The 16,280-nt window shown below is 42.2% G+C and overlaps 1 protein-coding gene across 1 annotated transcript in view; it reads left to right on the top strand.

Annotated features, from left to right (window-relative positions):
- Nucleotides 1-16,280, top strand: part of Dcbld1 (discoidin, CUB and LCCL domain containing 1) — an 81,271-nt gene that overhangs the window by 61,997 nt on the left and 2,994 nt on the right. The window contains exons 6-10 of the mRNA XM_028772616.1: nt 4,103-4,236; nt 9,373-9,413; nt 11,138-11,225; nt 12,655-12,704; nt 14,896-15,015. Of these exons, the coding sequence (XP_028628449.1) occupies nt 4,103-4,236; nt 9,373-9,413; nt 11,138-11,225; nt 12,655-12,704; nt 14,896-15,015 (433 nt within the window). The remainder of the gene's footprint in view (nt 1-4,102; nt 4,237-9,372; nt 9,414-11,137; nt 11,226-12,654; nt 12,705-14,895; nt 15,016-16,280) is intronic.

Here is a 16,280-nt window from a genome sequence, read left to right as displayed (position 1 = left end):
GGAGGGAGAGGGAGAGGGAGAGGGAGGGAGGGAAGGAGGGAGGGAGGGAGGGAAAGAGGGAGAGAGAGGGGTTGGGTAGGGGGAGAGACTGAGACTGGGCTTGGCATAGGTTTTGGACATACTTCTGTCAACAAGGCCACACTTCCTAATTATTCTAATCCTTTCAAACAGTGTCACTCACTCCCTGGTGATTAAAACATTCAAATGAGCCTATTGGGGCAATTCTTATTCAAACCACTACTGAGCTTGCGTATTCACTGTGGAAGCTCAGTGGGTACCTTTAGGACTGAGTCATCTTGCTGACCTTAACCAATTCATTTTACAAATTCATTGTTCTCCAAAAGTATTCAAGGAACTGTCTAAACCTGAGCTGAACAAGGACAACAGTAGTAGACATGCCACCGTGGGTGGGAGAAGCCCATGAGACCTCAAGGAAATAGAGGGAACCGAGAGCAGGAGAAGTATTCCTCTCCACGGAAGAACACTCCAACTGATATTCAATTCCAAGTGAACAGCCCTGACATGATCCATGAATAGCATTATACAGAATGAGCAGGTACACACACACACACACACACACACACACACACACACATTAATCATTAATGAAAAGAAAGGTCACAAATGTTAACATTTTTTTTAGAGGAAGATTAAGAAAATACTACAGTGCTGGTGTGATTTGATCACCTGGAAGATCCTGTGGGTCTTCATGCCGTTGGTTGGCTGACTTTTGTGGCATAGGGAGCTCAGTGTGATAATGTTTTGTTTATTTTTCTTGAGACAGTGTGTGATTGTACAGCTCAGGTGGATGCTGAATTCCCTGCTGGCTTTGAACCTGAAACTCTCTTGTCAACTGGACCTCAATGAGAGTGCTTTTCATGTTTCCTAAATATGTGCAAATAGTACATAGACATAAATACAAATTTAAAAATTAAAGAGTAAAATTGTGTATATGTTCCCTTTACTCCTTCAAGAATTATAATGCTGTTGTTTCAGCTGAGTTAATGAATATCGTCTAAAACAAATCACTAATCAACATACACTGGTAATATAGTTTGTCCATATGTGCATTTAACTTAAACCGTGCCACACCTGCACTACAGACTACTGAGGAAATTAAAATATTAGTTGTTCAAGTGGGAGGTGGTTGTTGTTGTTTTAATCAGATTTAATGAAGGTGAATTTTTAAACTTGATACCAGGAGAGAAAAACACTAATAAGCAGGAATTATGTTTAAATTTTAAGATGAGGAATTGTTTTTTGTTTTAATAAAGAAATCATTGTGGGAAAGGTTGGTCATTTTAACCAGAATAATTGAACGGACAGATCTGGTGGCTTGTCTCAGGAATATGTGACCCATGCCCTGCTTTAAATATGGGGAAATCCTTAAAAGGAGTCTGGACCATTGGACTCCTTCTATTCTTTCTTGGGTAAGTCATATTTCATGACTGATGGTCATTGTTGCTCAATGACCTCTACTCTGTCCATCACTGGGAGTTCTGTAGAGCACATAGCTCTTGAAATGTTCACTCCATCACTAGGCAGAATTCTGTGGAAGAAACTATTCAAAGCTGTGGGATCTAGCCCATAGGAGGAGCTTGCTCAGAAGGTTCCTGTTCCAGGCATCCTGGCTCTGCCTCCAACTGCATTTCATATGTGAAGTCATTTCTCTGTTCTGGGTTATTTTCATAAGTCAACTGGAGAACAGCAAGGGTAGACTAGCCTGTCTAGAGTATTTGGTGTCCACTCTGGATGTCTGCTACCTTCTGGCTTTAGGGTCCACAAAGACCTGTCTCCCTCCCTATGTCCCAGAATAGATGCAAATTAGCTGTGGTCTACGGTCAGCTATTCCTATTTTCCAGTCCTGTTTTGTTTGCTGAGACAGAGTCTCATGTAGTCCTGGCAGGTCTGGAAGCTGCTAAGTAGCTGAGGATACCCTTGGAACTCCTGGTCCTCCTGCCTCCATTTCATAGTTGCTGTGGTTACTGGTGTTTTTCACCGTAGAGAAAGCTTCCTAAGGAAGGCAGATTCTGGGAAGTTGTTTTTTTTTTTTTTTTTTCCAAATGCATGATGAGTCTCCACTACAGGTCACCTTCCTTTCCCTCCTTCTAGGGGACAAGATTATCCTATGTCCCCTGTTTCCAAAGGGGACAGTATTATCTGCATCTCTATTGGGCTTCTCTTTTGTTGTATGTTCTGTTTGTAACAATGACATCACTTACTGCAGAATTGACTTCCATTGCTAAATCTCAGGTGAGAAATATGAAGTCTCTTATGGGAAAAAAAATCACAGAATTCCTTGGTGTTGGTGAAACTCCCAGATGATTGGTAACAAATACCGTCCCTTGTTTCTGCATGTGTTGTAACTTAGATTCGAGGAAGCGTTCCCACTGAGACTCAGGTAATCAATGTTCTAATGAACATAGGAAACCACTTAGGTCCAGTGATCAAGACCCAGTGGCATGACCCTCTGTGTAGGGCAGATCTCACGCCCGGGTCGCGCAGGGGCGGCCTGGGTGTGGGCGCGGGCTGGAGCCCATGCGCCCGCACACAGGTGTCAGGGCGGTCTCGGGACGGCTGGCGTGCAGAGCCGACTGCGGAGAAAAAGGCTTCTCATCCCCTGTCCCGTGAGCTGGCGTGCAGTAACAAGAGACACAGGACACAAGCAGCGCAGCTAACTAGAGTACAGAGAGCACCCGGCGGACGAACAACTTCTCTCCCTCCCCCTGCCCCTCATGGACAGGGGCGCGCGCGAGCTTTGACTTACTTGAACGAAGAGTCCAGAATTTAAGAGACATGTGACAATTTAAAATATGTTGATTTATTAACAGATGACGGGCTTGGGTGGTGAATGATGAAACGCTCTCCCGAAAAATGTCGGAAGGTGTCTTGCTTATATATTGGAAACGGAAGAGAAGGGCGGAGCCAGGGAAATCTAGAGGCAGAGACTTGTTCTCTCCGCCCCCTCTCTGGGCTCTGGGGAGTGTGGCCAAATTACAGTCCCACACCTCTGTCCTCTTGGATTTAATATTAGCCATATGGAAGATGCAGAGCACACAGCTCAACTTTATTTAGAGTTGCCTTCTTGGCTCAAATGCCTAGTCAGTCTGTCTATTGTCTTCCCATCCACATCTGTTGCTGGGGACCTTTGGACTTGTTCACCCCACAGTTCTTGTCATTCTGTAACTTCCAGTCAGAGCTAGTGTCACCCCCTAACCTGCCTTAATCAGAGCCAGCCACTTGATCTTGCTTTTGCCGAATTTGTCTAAACAGCATATAGCTGGGGCTGAAGGCTCCCATGAGCAGCTAGCCCAGCAGTCACAGGCTTGTGGACCCACTGAAAGGATTCAGAAAATGAGATGAATGCTGGGAATTTTTTTTTTTTTTGGATCATTCCACATAGAACTTGCTGTTGCATAAAGCAGCTGTCAGCCATCTTAGTTTTGATGTTGTACCAAAGCAAGGAATTAATGTGAAGCTGCAGAACAGAAAGTTGAATAGTACCTAGGTTGCTTTCCACCTTGTTTAAGACTGTCTGCTTGTAAACCAAGAGGCAAACCCATTATCTTTTTTCTTCGTAACAATCTACCCTGAACTCAGTGACTTATGAGCATGGTAAGCAGTTTTGACAGATGGGTTCTTCAGCTCTGCTAGCCTGAAATTGCTCTTGTGGTGCTGAAAAGTCCCTGTGGCTTCACTAATATGCATGTCAGTTAGCAAGCAGGACCTTGTGAATTGCTGCAGAACAAGGCAAACTCCTTGACTCCTTCAGATTTTGCAGCTAGGAGTTAACAGGGTTGTGGCCACAGAGGCATTGTTCATAGGGCAGAGTACTACTGTAAATGACAAGCCAAAATGGAAAACTCAGTGGGTGTGCTTCTAATCCCAGCACTCCAGAGACAGAGGCAGGCAGATCTGTGAGTTCAAAGCCAGCCTGTTCTATACAGTGAGTGCCAGGATAACCAGCACTAAATAACGAGATTGTCTCTAAAAAGAAAAACAAAAACAAATGAACACCACAAACAAACAAAAGTAGAAAGTAGAAAAGTCCATCTTTGTTTTAAACTTGTGAGTGCTGAATAATGATGTCACTCTGTTTCAGACCTCTTTATTGTGCAAAGCTGCTATCCACGCAGGAATCATCGCAAATGAACTAGGTGGCCATATCAACCTGCTTCAGAGCAAAGGGATAAGTCACTATGAAGGAATCCTGGCTAATGGTGTGCTTTCCCGGCAGTAAGTACTTTGCTTGTCTTCTGAGAGGAGAAAAGCCCTGAGGCCATAATTAATCAGCTTGCAGTTTTGAAAGGACGACAGGGATGTAATGCCAAGTGGCAGTCAGCTGAGAAAATATTCGTGATATATGGGGGCTATCAAGATGGCTCAACTATTAAGAGTATTTGTTGCTCTTCCAGAGAACCCAAGTTTTCATAACCATCCGTGGTTTAAGCTCTAAGGTATCTTCTTCAGGCAATAGGCATACAAATGGTGCACAAACATTAAGGCAAAAACACTCATGTAATTAAAAAATAAAATAAATAAACCCTTAAAAATGTGCGAGAGTTTAAACAGCATTTATAGTCTTTATATAGAAAATACATGTAGTAACAAGAGAGCTTTCTGGTTATGTGGGCATGTAAGTTAAAATGGCAGAGGACTGAGCCCTGGTGTAGATTTCTTGCAGTCCCAGCTGTACTTGTGGGAGAAGATTAAATCTTATTCCTTTTGAGTTTTTATAGTTTCAGGAAATTACTTAAGTTATCTCCAATTTTACTTAATCCTGAAGGAAAGAGGGAATTGAAGTATTCCTAGAACCACTGAGTGCTCCCTACCCACAAAAATTCCTAGAGACTATTTTTGAGGAGTAAATAGGGGGCTACAATGATGATAGATAGATAGATAGATAGATAGATAGATAGATAGATAGATGATAGATAAGTAAATAGATAGATAGCAATGACTTATTATGTGTAAGCATCTCAGTGTGATACTTGTCTCAGTTTGCTTCATGGGGTTGGGGTATGTAAATTGATTTAAACATTTCTTTTTTTTTTTTAAAGATTTATTTATTTTATGTATATGAGTACACTGTAGCTGTCTTCAGACACACCAGAAGAGGGCATCAGATCCCATTACAGATGGTTGTGAGCCACCATGGGAATTGAACTCAGGACCTCTGGGAGAGCAGTCAGTGCTCTTAACCACTGAGCCATCTCTCCAGCCCGATTTAAACATTTCAAACTGAGCTTTGTATACATTTGGATATCCTAGAGTTTAGGAGATGTGCAGAGCTGCTAATATAGGCTAATAATATAGGCTGCTCCAAACTGCAGATGCCCACATACCTGAGAGGCAGTAATGAGTGGAGAAGGAGGCTCCCTGCAGATGGATAGTTAGTGAGGAAGAGGTACGCTTGGAAACTCCAGGTCTCCCCCACCCCCATCATTCCCACCCACTCCCACCCGGTCTCCCTTGTACTCTGTTGGTCCCAGGAAATGTTTCCTTTCACTATGATTGTGAATTGACAAGTTTCCACAGTTTTAGTCTCAAGGACAGAAGCAACACACAGGTTCTGATCCGTATGTAGGAATCAATCAGGATTCTCTTCTGCACTCCACTCTCTGCATGGCAGTTAGCCTTACCATTTTACCTTACTCCCCTTTTTAAATTATTGTTTTCTGCTGACCATTAACGTGATCCTTCCACTACCGCTAAAGTTCTGGGATTACAAGTATACACTCAGTTTATTCAATGCTGAATATCAACCCCAGAGCTCTGTATATGCTGGGCAAGTTCTCAACTCCCAAGCCACACTCTTAGCATCCCAGACCTCTCTTGCACACAGGAAACTCAAGACTATATTTCATTGTTCCATCCTTGTGCTGGATGTCACTTGACACAAGATAGTCATCTGAGAGGAGGGAACAACCTTTAAGAAAATGTCTCTATAAGATGGCACCGTAGGCAAGCCTTTAGAGCATTTGCTTAATTAGTGATTGATATTAGAAGGGCCCAGGCTATTGTGGGTGGGGCCATTCCTGGATGGTAGCCCTGGGTTCTGTTAGAAAACAAGCTGAACCTCCATGGTCTCTGCATTAGCTCCTGCTTTCAGGTTTCTACCCTGCTGATTTCCTGTGCTGACTTCCCACGATGATGAAGAGTGATGTGGAAGTGTAAGCCAAATAAACCCTTTTCTCCTCAACTTGCTTTTGGTCATGATGTATCATCACAACAGTAACCCTAAGATAATCCTCATAAGAATGTGGACTATCTTGCTTGGTTGGAAGCCCATTACAAGCATGCATGGTGTCTCAGTACTTGGGAGTCTAAAGTCAGAGGATTGTGAATTCCAGCTAGCCTGGGATGTATATACGGAGACCCAGTGTCTGTAAACCTGGGGGTAAGAGGTCACTTTATCAATAGTAGATAGGTTCTCAAATTAGCATAGATTTGATTGAATCTGATGTCATTTTGAGAAAGTAGATAAATATATTATAGTTTAACAAAGGTGTGGATCAACAACATTGCTTTTAAAGGAAAATATGCCTGGCAGTGGTGGCACATGCCTTTAATCCCAGCACTTGGGAGGCAGAGGCAGGCGGATTTCTGAGTTCAAGGCCAGCCTGGTCTACAGAGTGAGTTCCAGGACAGTCAGGGCTACACAGAGAAACCCTGTCTCGAAAACCCAAAAATAGAAAAGAAAAAAAAAAAGTAGGTTTCATTCTCTCAATTACCTATGTAGCAATTAAACTTAATGTGTAAATACAATTTTTAAATAATTTTAAATTGAATTTGCATACCAAAGATGTACATAAATATGAATGAGTCGCAGCTTCTAGGAAATTGGTGGTATATCATGTAATTATGTGAACTAATTTTCTTTCTTCTTCTTCTTCTTCCTCTTCTTCCTCTTCCTCCTCCTCTTCCTCCTCCTCCTCCTCCTCCTCCTCCTCCTCTTCTTCTTCTTCTTCTTCTTCTTCTTCTTCTTCTTCTTCTTCCTCTTCTTCTGTGTGTTTGTGTGTTTGTGTGTGTGTGTCTAGAAAGCTTTTGTGATTTCTCCCCGATCCTTGTTCTGAAAAGGGCATCTACTGTATGTGAAACCAGACTCCTCTACTTGTTTAGATCCCAGATCTTCAGGGAGCAGCTGTTTTTATCTGTGATGTTTTGCCCTTGGGGAACCACCATACTTTCGGTCATTGAACTTCTGTTCCCACACATGATGGCTTGGTACTCAGGAAAAACAACACAGAAGGAAGTGTTGCAGCTGAGGAAGAAGGGGTCTCTAAAGCAAATATCCAGGCTCTTCTGGGATTCATCCAGGGGTCAGGCCACTTCCTCAATTTGAGTAAACTATTATGGAATCAGGAAGAAGGACTGACCTCATCCCAAGGAGGAGGAGGAGGAGGCGCTGACCATCAGAAGGGAAAGCCTTTTCTTTGTGTTTACCTCAGGTTGTTCCAGACTGTCTGTCTCTGGAGCCCCGGGGAAGGCCTCTTATTCCTGTAATTTGATGGAATTTGTTTACCCCATGTGGATGCCTCAGAGACCTGTCCTCCCCTAGGTGGTAGTTTTTAAGGAGAAGGTTTGTCTACCCTTAATGTGACTCTGTCCCATTTAGTTCGTTGGACAGAGTGAAATGGCCATCAGAAGCCAGCTGATAATGGAGAAAAGCCAGGCAGAGAGCCATTAGCAGAACCAACCATCCCTCGGTTGTCTGCACTTTTGAGTGAAAACTTTGTTGTATTACATTTTAAAAGTGTGTATGTGTGTGTGTGTGTGTGTGTGTGTGTGTGTGTGTCTGTGTCTGTGTGTGTGTGTGTGTGTGTCTGTGTGTGTGTGTATTTATGTGAACGTCAGAGGACAACTTGTAGGTGTGGATTTCAGGGAGCTCTCAGTGGGCCCATTATCAACTGAGCAGCTCATGAGACCCATAGCTTCATGTTCAAAAGTTAACCTTTCCACACTTATCCTCTCTGACAACAATATAAAAGTAAATATTTCAGTGCCTCGTGGCAGTGAAAACAAGCATAAGTGTTCATAATTCATCTGATTATTTGGGGGCCACGTTTTTTGTATAGACCTTTATGTTGTGATGTCAAGAGAAAGAAAATTGAACTATCAGATAGAAGAGAGGCTATTAATGAATTGTGAATTTATTCCCAACAGTGTATACCTTTTCCAGAGGGTTCTCAAAAAGGAAGTAAGTGTGATTGAGGTGCATGATATGAAATTCCCAAATAGTCAATACAAATATTAAGTGTGAAGGAAAAAAAACTACTGTAAGACCCCTAGTTATACCCTGTATGGACATATATAATTAAGGTCTTTTACCAGCAGATCACAGAAACACCTGCCTGTCTATATTTACTCCAATATATGGAGTTATACCAGATGTCCATCAGAGATGAATGGGTAAAGATGATACACACAAAGGAGTTCTGTTTTGGGATGAACTTGGGGTATTTGCTGGAGAATAGGCCCACAGATCATCATATTCAGCAAGATTAGAGAGACCCAGGAACATAAAACTGGGACAAGAGGATTATGGCAAAGCTTCACCTATATAGTGAGGTCTAGGAAAGCCCAGGCTACATATCAAAAGTCTATCTTAAGGATAACAGCAACAAACTAGAAGGGAGACGTGCAGGTTGGTTTTATGGGAGAGGAGGGCCTCAGTTGAACTACCTCTATCAAATTGGCTTGTGGGCATGATTATGGGGTATTTTCTTGATTGATGACTGATTCGGGAAGGCCCAGCCAACTGGGTGGTGCCAGCCCTGGGCTGGTGGTCCTTTGTGGTATAAGAAAACAGACAGGGCAAGCCAGTCAGCAGCATTCCTTCGTGTCCTCTGCTTTACTTCTTGCCTCCAGGTTTCTGTCTTTAGTTCTTGCCTTGACTTGGTGATGAAGTCTAATTGAAGACTTATGAAGTGAAGTTAAGCCTTTTCCCTTCTAGATGCTTGTTCGTTACAGTAATAGTGCACTAGGATAGATGACTTTAGGTCAGGGAAGCCATGGAGAGTTTCGGATGAGGGTGACGGAGGGTAAATACAAAGTAACCTTGTGTACATGTGTGGCAATGTCATGCTTAAATACATTTAATTAATGCATACTATTACAAAAGGTCATATCTCACAGTCTGGCCTTTGTCACTTGTCTTTGTTTTTGTTTTGTTTGCTTTAAAATTTATGACAGTTTTTGAGTTAGCTGACCCTTAAGATGCTGGTGTAAGTGATAGCGGAAAGGCATCGGGATTGTGATGCCTTTCTGCATGGGGTGGTGGGGCGGGTGTGTGAAGCTGCGCTATGCTGGGTTCCAGTATCTATCAAAGCAGCTCTCTCATGTGCCTCCTGTCTGTTTTCTTTATTTCAGTGGTTCTTTGTCAGAAAAGCGATTTCTGTTTACATCTCCAGGTAAGGATCATGCTTTTCTTAAGTTTATTCTCTACAAGTCTACAGTGGGAATTTAGTCCTGCAAACCCCAGGACTATGTAGTTATGTAGTTCAAAAATTTTCTGGCATATTGGTTTTGTTTTGTTTTGCTTCCCCTTTGGTCGTCCTGGGCCTGATCTTTGCCAGGCAAGTGACCTACCTCAACATGGAGGCAAGAGGGTCAGGAGTTCAAGACCGTCCTCGGGTTTATAGCCAGCCTGGGCTACTTGAGATCTCTCTCTAAGAACAAATAATAGTAAATGTGTGCATATATGCATACATACGCACATACATACATATGCATATATTCCCACACATACCACAATAATAAGTAGTAGCATACTATACATTTTTCATTTAACTTTAAATTCTGAGTATTTTTAAGATTACTATATATGAATATGCCACTAGTTAACCATTCTCCTCCACAATATTAAAGTTGTTACATCTTCCTGAAATTTCACTCTTATGAACGACATGGGTGAAATTTACCTTTACTTTATATCCTAGTTTTTTGTTTTTCTTTTTGGTTTTTTTTTTTCAAGAAAACCTTTTGTTCATGAACTATACATTTCTACTTTGGTTGTTGTTAGTCCTTTGAGGCAGGGTCTCACTCTGTTACCCTAGGTAGACTGGAACGAGATATATAAATCAGGCTGGCCTCAAACTCACAAAGATCCACCTGCCTTTGCCAGTCCGGTGCCAGGATGGAAGACATGCATCGCCATGTCCAGCAGACATTTTCACTTCTAATTGTCCTTTATTTTCTTCCCAAGGGTCACAAAGAAAGGTGCAGAGTGATATCCTCCGTTGGTTTATAGTTTATACAGCCAGGGGCCTGTTCTGGGACAGGAGAGCCTCTTCATTTGAGGCAGAAATAGTAGTTGAGAACCATGGTGTTTTCAGTAGCAGAGTGGCATGCTGCTTGAGGACATCAGGCTGCAGTTCCTCTTCAGTTAATGTACCACAGCTCTGACAATGAGAATCCCACAGCTTCCCAGCCTTAGTTAGCTGTACTTGTCAAACCTCCTGCCAGCTGCGGACGCTGGTCTGAGAGCCTCACCCAGCCAGAGGCAGCTTCCTCCCTTGACCAGTCTAATTCTGATTTGGGGAATTAACTTGAACCCATCGAGAAGCTCAGAGTAAGAGCTAATCCTGGGGAGCATGGAACAAACGCTGCACTTTTTTGGGTAGAGGAACAATTTTATGTTTCCACACTTAACTCAGACTTTACTTTGAAACATCATAGGCAAATATGTATTCCTTTTTCCTGTGCACAAAGTAGTTTTGCTTATTTTATTTTAAAGATGTATGTATGTATGTATGTATGTATGTATGTATGTATGTATGTATTTAATGCATATGAGTGCACTATTGCTTTCTTCACACACACCAGAAGAGGGCATCAGATTCCGTTACAGGTGGTTGTGAGCCACCATGTGGTTGCTGAGAATTGAACTCAGGGCCTCAGTGCTCTTAACTGCTAAGCCAACTCTCCAGCCCCTTTATTTTATTTTGAGATAGTGTCTCACTGTGTGTATGCCTGTATCCTTGGCTGGCCTGGAACTCACATAGGTTCGCTTGCCCCTGCTTCCCTAGTGTTGGGGTTGATGATGTACACCACTGCACTCAGTTCTAAAGCTGAGTTCTTTGTTTATTTGTGAGTTATGTGATATTTGTGTTGTAACAGTGGCTTTCTCCTCTAGGAATTAATATTACAACTGTGGCTATTCCATCAGTGATCTTCATTGCTCTCCTTCTGACTGGAATGGGGATCTTTGCAATCTGTAGAAAGTATGTGAATTTACACTTTTTCAATTTTTCTCTAATTATATACATAAGCAGTTTATTAGTTGACTTTTCTTATCACTCTGACAAAAGTATCTTAAGGAAGGGAGAGGAAGGGATTGTTTGAGCTCACAGTCTGAAGACACATAGTCTGCCCATCACAGTTAGGGAGGACAGTAGCAAGAGTGTGATGTAGCTGGTCACATCATATCTGCAGGATGTCAGGACCCTGGCTCAGGGAATGGTACCATCCCTGACTTGGAGGGATCTTCCTATCCAGGCACATGGTTATAGACAAACCCAGAGGTGCTTTTCCACCAAGTGGAATAATCATAACTAACATTCATAAACTTCAGAAGTTTACTCCTCTGGTACATATGTATGCTTCTAAAGAAGCAGCATGCCTTCTTTAGAGATGAAATGTTGATATTTTACAAGCAATTTGGGTCCAGATGTTAGCATAGGAATTATCCAGCACTACATTCTATGGCTTCCCACATAAGTACTGCTGGACCAACATCTGGAAACTGACATGTTCCCTGTGAAATCTCCCTTGTTCCCCCACCCAATGGAAACTGTATTAGAAAGAAGACCCAGCACCTGGCTTTGGCTTCTACCACGTCCCTAGATAGCCTAGCAATGTCTGATGTAGCTGTTTTCTCTTCGAACAAAGGCAATCACTATGATGAGTACTGAATCTTTTTCATAATTCTATATGGTATTTTTATTATTATAACAAATGTTAGAAATTGGGTTTAAATAAAAATTAAGAAATATTCTCAGGTTTTCTTTTTACAATTTAAAAGGCTTTAGAACTTATAAATATTACATTAGTATGGATAGAATGTCGAATCATTGTACATCTTCGACATAACTGATAATGATAATTGCTTTTTTGTTTGTTTGTTTGTTTTGTTTGTTTTTGAGACAGGGTTTCTCTGTGTAGCCCTGGCTGTCCTGGAACTCACCCTGTAGACCAGGCTGGCCTGGAACTCAGAAATCCACCTGCCTCTGCCTCCCAAGTGCTGGGATTAAAGGCGTGGGCCACCACTGCCCGGCAGATAATTGCTGTTAAAGGCACATATAATTTGTATTTTATAGAAAACAGAATATAAAAGTGATCCTTACAAATTACTTAAGGATTTTATTAGTTTTCTGAGTCATTGAGAAAATCAAGTAATAATGCATTACTTTCTAATATGCAAAATAAAATTAGTATGCATCTCTCAGTGAATATGTCACCTTAATTATAAGATATACTTACATACGATCATACACATACACACACAGAGCTTTTTAAGCATATGACAGTGTCTAGCAAATTCAGTCTTCAGAACCACCTATGAGGTAAGTACTTCTGATTTTCATATTATATGAGGACACAGGCCGACAAATTGGCTGCCAAGTACTCAGTAGAGCTTTTTTGTCTTGACAGGAGGAAAAAGAAAGGAAATCCGTATGTGTCAGCTGAGGCTCAGAAAACAGGTTGGTTAAAAACTCCATCTACAGTTTTATTCTGTCTTCAGGGGAAAGGGCAAGGTCTGTTGATGCAGGACATTTGTAGGACGGTTGTTACCTAGCTTAGTGGTAGAACACTTGCCTAATATGTACAAGATCCTGGGTTCTATACCCTTTATCTGTGAGTGATAAACCCAAGACAATAAGGGATGCTCAAGACTGTAACTAGAACTAAATCATGTACATAAAGTATTTACATGCATAGCTCTGATAAAATGTAGTTTATGTATTAGGCATGGTGAAAGATTAAAAAAACCCACCAAGTGTTAATGAAACAGGACAATTGTATTGAGTAGAATGGCCACTATTTTTCTTTCTTTTTTTCTTTTTTTGGTTTTTCGAGACAGGGTTTCTCTGTGTAGCCCTGGCTGTCCTGGAACTCACTTGGTAGACCAGGCTGGCCTGGAACTCAGAAATCCACCTGCCTCTGCCTCCCAAGTGCTGGGATTAAAGGCGTGCACCACCACCGCCCGGCCACTATTTTTCTTTGGGTGCATCATAAAGTGACTGAAGGGGAGTATTTCAGTTTCTTTTCCTCTTGCTGTGATAAAATAATCTGAATGAAAACAACTTAAGGAAAGGGAGTTGTTTACACTCACAGTGGAAGGTCCAGTCCATTGTGGTGAAAAGGAAAGATGGTGGGAGCTTGAAGCAACTAGTCACACTGCATCTTTGCTGGGAAGACACAGAGGGATGAATGCAGGCTACTGCCCAGTTCCCCTTCTCCAGTTCAGGATCCCAGGCAGGGAATGTGTGCCACCATTCCCACATTAGTTAATACAATCAAGATAATCCCCACCACCACACAGCCATTTTCCAGCTAAGTCTAGATTCTGTCAAGTTGTCGGGAACACTAACCTTCACAGGAGGATAGCATACAGAGAACCAACAGGAGGGTGGTTCACATCCAGGTAGTGCTATGTGAGAACAGCATACAGCTTAAAATATGAATTGCTTCTGGAATTCTTCTGTTTAATATTTTTGGGCCATGGTTCCTTTTGTTTTTGGAATGTAAGCTGAAGGTAAGAGGAGACTTCTCTCTAGTTTGAAAACAGAGTTAAGTTCCATTACCTTTGAATCAGCAATACTACAATGAAGAAATTTATCGTGTCTAGTCTATATTCTGCTTCAGAATTTTCATGCCGCCATATCTGTGTTTAGCACGAGCCCGATCCCATTTAAATTTTGTCCTTTTCATTTGTGTATGTGTCTGGAAATCGGATTACTACACTGTCAGCAAAGAGTGACAGCAGCCCTATACGTGAGCTGAACGTGTGGTTGTCCTGGGTTAAGTCTTTGAATCAAAGTAATGCAGACAGGACTAGTGAGATGGCCTAAGTTTGATCGATCCCCTGGGATTACAGGTGAATACTACTGACCTGTCTCTTAAAAAGTCTCCAAAACAAACACATGGACCCTGACTGGTCCATTCCTCAGTTTCCCAGAAAATAGAGTGGAGGCCTGAAGATGCTGAGGGAAGGCTGAGCCTAAATGATAGCTGTGTTGTCTCCTCTGGGGTATGAGTTTATGTGGCTGACAGGAAATGTGCCCAGATTATTCCAGGACTTGGAAACAACATCAATTTTTTTTAATTTATTTAATTTATGTGTGGGGGTGTTTTGTTTGCCTGAATGTATGTCTGTGTGTTATGTCCATGCCTGGTGCCTACAGGGTCAAGAAGAGGGTGTTGAATCCTCTGGGACTGGAGTTTCAGATGTTTATGAGCTGCCGTTGTGGGTGTTAGAAATCGAAACTGATTCCTGGAAGAACAGCCAGTGCTCTTAACCACTGAGCCACCTGTCCAATCCACACGTACATTTATACCATCAGTGAGAACCATTCATGGTGATGTATATCTTTAATCCTTGCACTCAAGAAGGAGAAGCAGGCAAATCTCGGTGAATTCAAGGCTAGCCTGCTCTACATAATGAGTTCCAGGGTAGCTAGGACTATGTAAAGAGACTCTATCTCAAAAAAAAAAAAGCTTTCAGTGGGTAATGTACATATTGAAGGACTGCTGTGTTTCATGCTGTGCTCAAGAGCTGTGGCCGTGGGTTTGTCAGCATCCTGCAAGAAGACTGACTTCTGACATACTGCAGAACACATAGGTATGTAAATTACATGCCTGATGCCTGGTCTCATATTCTCTTGATTTCAGGCTGTTGGAAGCAGATTAAATATCCCTTTGCCAGGCATCAGTCAACGGAATTTACCATCAGCTATGACAATGAAAAAGAGATAACACAAAAGTTGGATCTCATCACTAGTGATATGGCAGGTGAGTGTCATACCCCAGGGACAGTGCCCTGAGGAGGTTCTGCTTGTGGGAGACAAGAAACAGGACAGCAGTAGGTTAAGTAAGATTCTTTATTATAGGGAAAGTGTGCTCCCCTATTCCCCCAGTACTCTATGAAGAGTTTCAAGTCAATGGTCCCTTCACCTGAGTTGAGCACCCCTCCAGGGCACATAATGATCATAAATAGTGAGGGGCTCACGGCACTGCTAGTCTCTGCAAACCATTTGTTGTTATTGTTTTACTTGTTTTTTGGTTTTTGGCTTTTGGTTTTTGTTTTTGGTTTTTCGAGACAGGGTTTCTCTGTATAGCCTGGGCTGTCCTAGAACTCACTCTGTAGACCAGGCTGGCCTCAACTCAGAAATCCGCCTGCCTCTGCCTCCCAAGTGCTGGGATTAAAGGCGTGTGCCGCCTCTGCGCGGCCTTTGTTTTACTTGTTGTTATTGTTGTTTTGTTTGTTGTTTGTTTTGTTTTGTTTTTGAGACAGGGTTTCTCTGGGTAGCCCTGGTCATCCTGGAACTCGAGTTGTAGACCAAGCTGGCCTCAATCTCAATAGAAATCTACCTGCCCCTGCCTCCTGAGTGCTGGGTGGAAACTCTTAATTATAAATACTACTCAGGTTTTTATTAACGTACTGGGAATGAGAGACAAGAAAGACTAATTGAGTGATGCATGAATACATCTCCAGCCTTTTAGGAGAGGGAGTTAGAATAAGGGGCCTGTCTGGGTCAGAATGGTTCAGTCTCTGAGAGATCGTCAGTATGTCTCTCTTTCAGTTTATTTCCTGACTGTCAGTCTTCTTCAGTTTGCCCGAGAGTTACTTCAGATTGCTTGTATGTAGGTTCTGAGTGAGACTTCCACAATCCCCATGGTCTAACATATGCCTAACACAGCTCGTACTAGAAGCATGGCTTCCAGTGCTGACTCCATTGCCCAGTGGCTGTGTGATTTGAGGAAAGTTATTTAGTGCCCCTCTGCTTTGCTTGCTGTTGTAATGTGGCTACCTCATTTTTAAAAAGACTTGAATTGTCCTACTATGTTAGAAATGATTTCATTATCTGGACACTCATCACTAAGCCCAGACCTGTTGTTTATCTCTCATATCCATTAAACCATCCATATCCCATAATTCTCTTGCCACATCAAACTATCTTCATAGTTCAGTCTCCTCTATATTAGTCAGGGTTCTATTACAGAACTTATAGAATAAGTCTCTCTCTCTCTCTCTCTCTCTCTCTCTCTCTCTCTCT

This window comes from Grammomys surdaster, unplaced genomic scaffold (assembly GCF_004785775.1).
Source record: "Grammomys surdaster isolate TR1022 unplaced genomic scaffold, NIH_TR_1.0 215, whole genome shotgun sequence".
Taxonomy (NCBI): domain Eukaryota; kingdom Metazoa; phylum Chordata; class Mammalia; order Rodentia; family Muridae; genus Grammomys; species Grammomys surdaster.
Note: the sequence above shows the minus strand (reverse complement) of the source record. Positions and strands in the feature narration are given on the sequence as shown.